General features: G+C 53.4%; 1 protein-coding gene across 1 annotated transcript in view; it reads right to left on the bottom strand.

The window, feature by feature from the left end:
- LOC132469514 (phospholipid-transporting ATPase ABCA1-like) overlaps positions 1-5,061 on the bottom strand; it is a 14,739-nt gene that overhangs the window by 1,582 nt on the left and 8,096 nt on the right. Inside the window, exons 7-13 of the mRNA XM_060067506.1 lie at positions 4,966-5,061; positions 4,382-4,474; positions 3,669-3,924; positions 2,772-2,911; positions 1,584-1,898; positions 539-747; positions 3-66 (exon numbers count right to left, since the gene is read on the bottom strand). The exon at positions 4,966-5,061 is cut by the window's right edge and continues 105 nt beyond it. Coding sequence (XP_059923489.1) covers positions 3-66; positions 539-747; positions 1,584-1,898; positions 2,772-2,911; positions 3,669-3,924; positions 4,382-4,474; positions 4,966-5,061 — 1,173 coding nt within the window. The remainder of the gene's footprint in view (positions 1-2; positions 67-538; positions 748-1,583; positions 1,899-2,771; positions 2,912-3,668; positions 3,925-4,381; positions 4,475-4,965) is intronic.

Below are 5,061 nucleotides of genomic sequence, written 5' to 3'. Positions count from 1 at the left end.
ACGAAGCCCCCCCAGATGTAGCGCATGTCATTGAAGGGGTCCGCCGCAGGACCGGGGTCCCAGAACCTGGAACGGACAATCGAGTTGATTAGCAAGAATAATAATGATAATAAATTACATTTATATTGCGCCTTTCAAACTCAAAGACTCAGTGACTTATCTCCTGGGTTAAAGACTTAATTGATTAATTGATTAATTGGCATCCTTCCGGATCACGGCTTCTTATCGGTTTATGACTCGCTTAATTGATTAATTGGCATCCTTTGGGATCATAGCTTCTTATCGGTTTATGACTCGCTTTATTGAGCAATATGACCTAACCCCTACTTGCTCCTCAATGACTGGGAATGAGGTGAATAAGTGAATGATTGCAAGTTGCTTTGAATCTAAAATGTCTGCTCAATGACTAGACAGTGCTTACCCCACCACCTTATGGCCACAACAAACACTAAAATCCAAAACAACCCATACTATTCTAATAGGATCTGACCTCTGACCTCTTCGAGACCTCAGACCTCTTAAAGTTCCTCCACCGTACCGGTCCTTGATCTTGTTGGTGCGTGTGACGTCATCGATGTCCATGCGGATCTTGTAGGTGACGTGTGGCGGCAGGCTGTCGTTGGAGGAGGAGTTAGGCATCAGGAAGACCACGCCCGCCCAGAACTCCCTGTTCTCGATTAGCTCCAGGGCCCTGTCAATCATCTTCCCCTCGGTCGCCACCCCCTCCAGTTTGTTGAGAGAGAAACACTGGAAGAAGAAGACGACGAGACGACGAGTGGAGGAGTAGAGGAGAGTCATGAGAATCATGGAGGTGTCGGACGACGATTGTGATGCTCAGCATCACGAACCACGGATCGTTCAAGTGTGACAGAGTTGTTACCCGGACAACATACATGATTCAGGTGAAGCATGACATGTTGTTTGAGATGGCAAATCAAAAAAGGTATCTGTATCATGTTCCTCAATGTGTTTGTTTGCGTACGTCTGTTGTTATCGTGTCTAGTCTGTGTCAAATAAGTGTTTTACAAAAGCAAAAAACTATAAATAAACAAACGGCTATCTTCCTCTGGATCTAACCCTGATAACCAACGTCATTAAGAGCAGGTTTCAAGGGAATTGTCTAAGGAATATCTAAAAACAGCTGAAATATTCCCAAGAACAAAAGAGTGTGATAACACAAAGGGCATTTACGTTTACATTTAGGGCATTTAGCGATTTTATAATAAATCAACGTCTGTACAGTGTTCAGACAGGATGTTCATAGAACTAAGAGCCAAGCATTAACAATCACTAAGTTAACCCATTCCCCGTATGCAACAAAGACAGCTAGGATAAGACGCAACACAGTACTGTTACTATTTTTAAGGGCCAGGACGCAGAACATACAATAAGTGTGTACATTAAGTGCCACAACATATAATAGTCGTGTGTGTGTGAGTGTGCGTGTGTGTGTGTGTGTGTGTGTGTGTGTGTGTGTGTGTGTGTGTGTGTGTGTGTGTGTGTGCGTGTGCGTGTGTGCGTGTGTGTGTGTGTGTGTGTGTGTGTGTGTGTGTATGCGTTAGTACTATCTTTAAGTGCTGAACCTGGGTGACTTGGGCCAGCGTGCTGAGGGTGTGGTTGAAGTCGTCGTACACGTCCAGCCAGGTGGGGGGGGCTCCGGCGGGGCGGGGGGAGCCGGCGGGCCGCGTGGACAGGAAGCGGGCGATGCTGGACGCCGTCCAGCTGGTCTGCTGCAGGTTCATGTTCACCAGCACCGCCACCTGGGGCCGCCGCAGTAGCTCCTGCAGCAGGCGGACCTGCGGCCCCGTCTCCATGTAGTCCTTGATGGCCGGGCCCACCTCCAGCCACGCCTCGTTCAGGTCCTGGAGGATCCCCAGGTCCTGGAAGGTCTTGTTCACCTGTGGACAGTTGCAATGGACCTGATAAGGAGCGGACATTCGCATAGACACTTCGACAACAGAGTTGTTGGCGGAGACATGAACTGAGTAGGATTTACGTCAAAACCAGTCTCTGAAATTATTTATTTAAGCAATAGTGACAAAGTGGCACGAAATGACTGCATCACAGAGCACATTAAAACAGATTAGCACATGCAAACAAACAAAGGGGTTTGGGTTCTTGGTGGTGGTGGTGGCGTTTGGTGTGGTGGATGTGGGGGCGATGATGGTGGGGGCGATGATGGTGGGGGTGATGATGGTGGGGGTGATGATGGTGGGGGTGATGATGGTGGGGGTGATGATGGTGGGGGTGATGATGGTGGGGGTGATGATGGTGGGGGTGATGATGGTGGGGGTGATGATGGTGGGGGTGATGATGGTGGGGGCGATGATGGTGGTGGTGGGTGTGGTGGTGGTGGAGGAGGTGGATGTGGTGGAGGTGGATGTGGTGGAGGTGGGTGTGGTGGTGGTGGTGGAGGTGTGGTGGTGGTGGTGTTAATGTTGTTGTGGTGGCCCTGGGTCCGGCCATGTGGGCTGTGGTGGTGGTGGTGGTGGTTGTGGTGGTGGTGGTGGTGGTGGTGGTGGTTGTGGTGGTGGTGGTGGTGGTTGTGGTGGTGGGTATGGTGGTGGTGGTGGTGGTGGTGGTGGTTGTGGTGGTGGGTGTGTTGGTTGTGGTGGTGGTGGTGGTGGTGGTGATGGTGGTTGTGGTGGTGGGTGTGTTGGTGGTGGAGGTGGGTATGGTGGTGGTGGTGGTGGTGGGTACGGTGGTGGTGGTGGTGGTGGTGCTGGCGGCGGTGGCTGTACTGTGTCCGGCCATGCGTGCCCTGCCCTCACCTGCTTCATGACCTGCTGGACGGCGGGCGTGTCCGGCGTGTAGAGCAGCTTCCCGATGAACAGCGGCTTGATCCCCCGCCACACGATGCGGGACAGCGGGTTGGACTCCAGCGTCTGGATCAGGCTCTTACAGAACGGCGCTGAGGACGGCACAGGGAGGGGGACAGGAGACAAGGAGGTCAGCAGGGCTGGATCAGCCTGCTAGGACCCCTGACGTACCCCTAGTGTACCCAGTAAGGAGACACGGAGGTCAGCGAGACCAGGACCTAGAGGTACCCCAGCGTACCCAGTAAGGAGACAAGGAGGTCAGCGAGACCAGGACCTAGAGGTACCCCAGCGTACCCAGTAAGGAGACAAGGAGGTCAGCGAGACCAGGACCTAGAGGTACCCCAGCGTACCCAGTAAGGAGACAAGGAGGTCAGCTAGAACAGGACCTAGAGGTACCCCAGTGTACCCAGCTAGGCTCAACAAGGGGCAGCAACTAATGTAACTAACTGTCCTTTGTAATGCTGCTGCTATGTGCCCTCAATTGCCCCCTGGGGACAAATAACGTTTTTTTGAATTTGAATTTGAACTGACAAGACCAGTCAGTTGGTTCGAAACGTAAAACCATTGTGAGAAAACAACACATCCCTAACCCCAAAAACACCAACCCCCTCAGACGAAGAGCACCCAGAGAACACCAACCCCCTCAGACGAAGAGCACCCAGAGAACACCAACGCCCTCGGACGAAGAGCACCCAGAGAACACCAACGCCCTCGGACGAAGAGCACCCAGAGAACACCAACCCCCTCAGACGAAGAGCACCCAGAGAACACCAACGCCCTCGGACGAAGAGCACCCAGAAAACACCAACCCTGGGACAAAAAACACCCCAAAACCCATAAGTCCCTCACTGGTGTCGTTGTCCCCGTCCAGGTCCAGGTCCTCGGTGCCGTTCTTGCCCAGGAAGGACTTGATGTCGTTGTCCTCGTACCAGTTGAGGGAGGGCACCCGCTCCCCCCCCGCCTCGGGGTGACCGCACACCACCCGGGAGAAGGCCCGGTAGCGCTCCCGGGCCCCCGCCCCCGCCCCCGCCGCTGAGCGGTTCTCCCCCGGCAGGAGGAGGCGCAGGTCGGAGCTGAGGTCTGTGAAGCTGGAGAGGGAGGAGAACTGTTGGGGGGGGGGGGGGGGGGGAGAAGGGGGGGAGGAGGAGGAGGAGGAGGAGGGGTGGAGGAGGAGGAGGAAGAGGAGGAGGAGAGGGGGAGGGGTGGAGGAGGAGGAGGAGAAGGTGGGGGGGGGGGGGGGGGAGGAGGGAGATGATGGAGGAGGAGGAGGGGTGGAGGAGGAGGAGGAGAAGGTGGGGGGGGGGAGGAGGAGGGAGATGATGGAGGAGGAGGAGGAGGGGTGGAAGAGGAAGAGGAGGAGGGGGGAGGAGGAGGGGGAAGAGGAGGAGGAGGAGGAGGAAGAGGAGGAGGAAGAGGAGGAGATGGATGAATGACCAGGAAAAACAGGGGAAGGAAAAGAGTAGAAAAATATTGAGAAAGGAATGGATTCAACCATGGAAGGATTGAAGAGAAATGCAAAAACAGTACTGGGGTATTATGGTCTGGAAACAAGTTTCTCTCACATGGTCCAGAAGAACGGCCAGCTCCTTAGAGACATCAGTCGCAGCTCGGCTGATGATCCTCAGATCACCAGCGTTAGCAAAGAGACGCTCCCTCTGAGAGGTAGAGAGAGAGAGAGAGAGAGAGAGAGAGAGAGAGAGAGGTAGAGGTAGAGGTAGAGGTAGAGAGAGAGAGAGAGAGAGAGAGAGAGAGATATCAAAGGCGTTATTGACGTGGGACTTACCTTTCATGGATAGTATTGTAATTCTGCCAAACAGGTCTTGTAGCATTGCAATACCTACACAAGGTCAATACAGCGAAGCAGTATTGGTATTTGTGTACATTGCACTGGAATTAATATTTATACTAATGTACTAAATTAAAGTACACTCACGTAAACTCCAACTACAACTAATTTTGCATTGCTCAACTCTATGCATAGGCTTTCCATACTTTCAGTTTCACTTTCCATACTTTCAGTTTCACTTTCACTTTCCATAAAATGAAACCCCTATACACTCCGTGGTGTGCCCCCCCCCCCCCGAACCAAAATGTCCCCTGGCTCTCCCCCATTAAAACCACCCCTGTGGTGGTCCCTTCAGCGTACCGTGAAGACCTTGGAGAAGTCGAGCTGGGAGAGGAAGAGGCGCTCGGCCTGCATCAGGGTGTCGGGCTGGAGGCCGCACAGCGCCCCCTGCAGGTC

Source organism: Gadus macrocephalus, chromosome 12 (genome assembly GCF_031168955.1).
Source record: "Gadus macrocephalus chromosome 12, ASM3116895v1".
In the NCBI taxonomy this organism is placed as follows: Eukaryota; Metazoa; Chordata; class Actinopteri; order Gadiformes; family Gadidae; genus Gadus; species Gadus macrocephalus.
The sequence above is the reverse complement of the archived record's forward strand: the minus strand, read 5'-3'. Positions and strand labels throughout refer to the sequence as shown.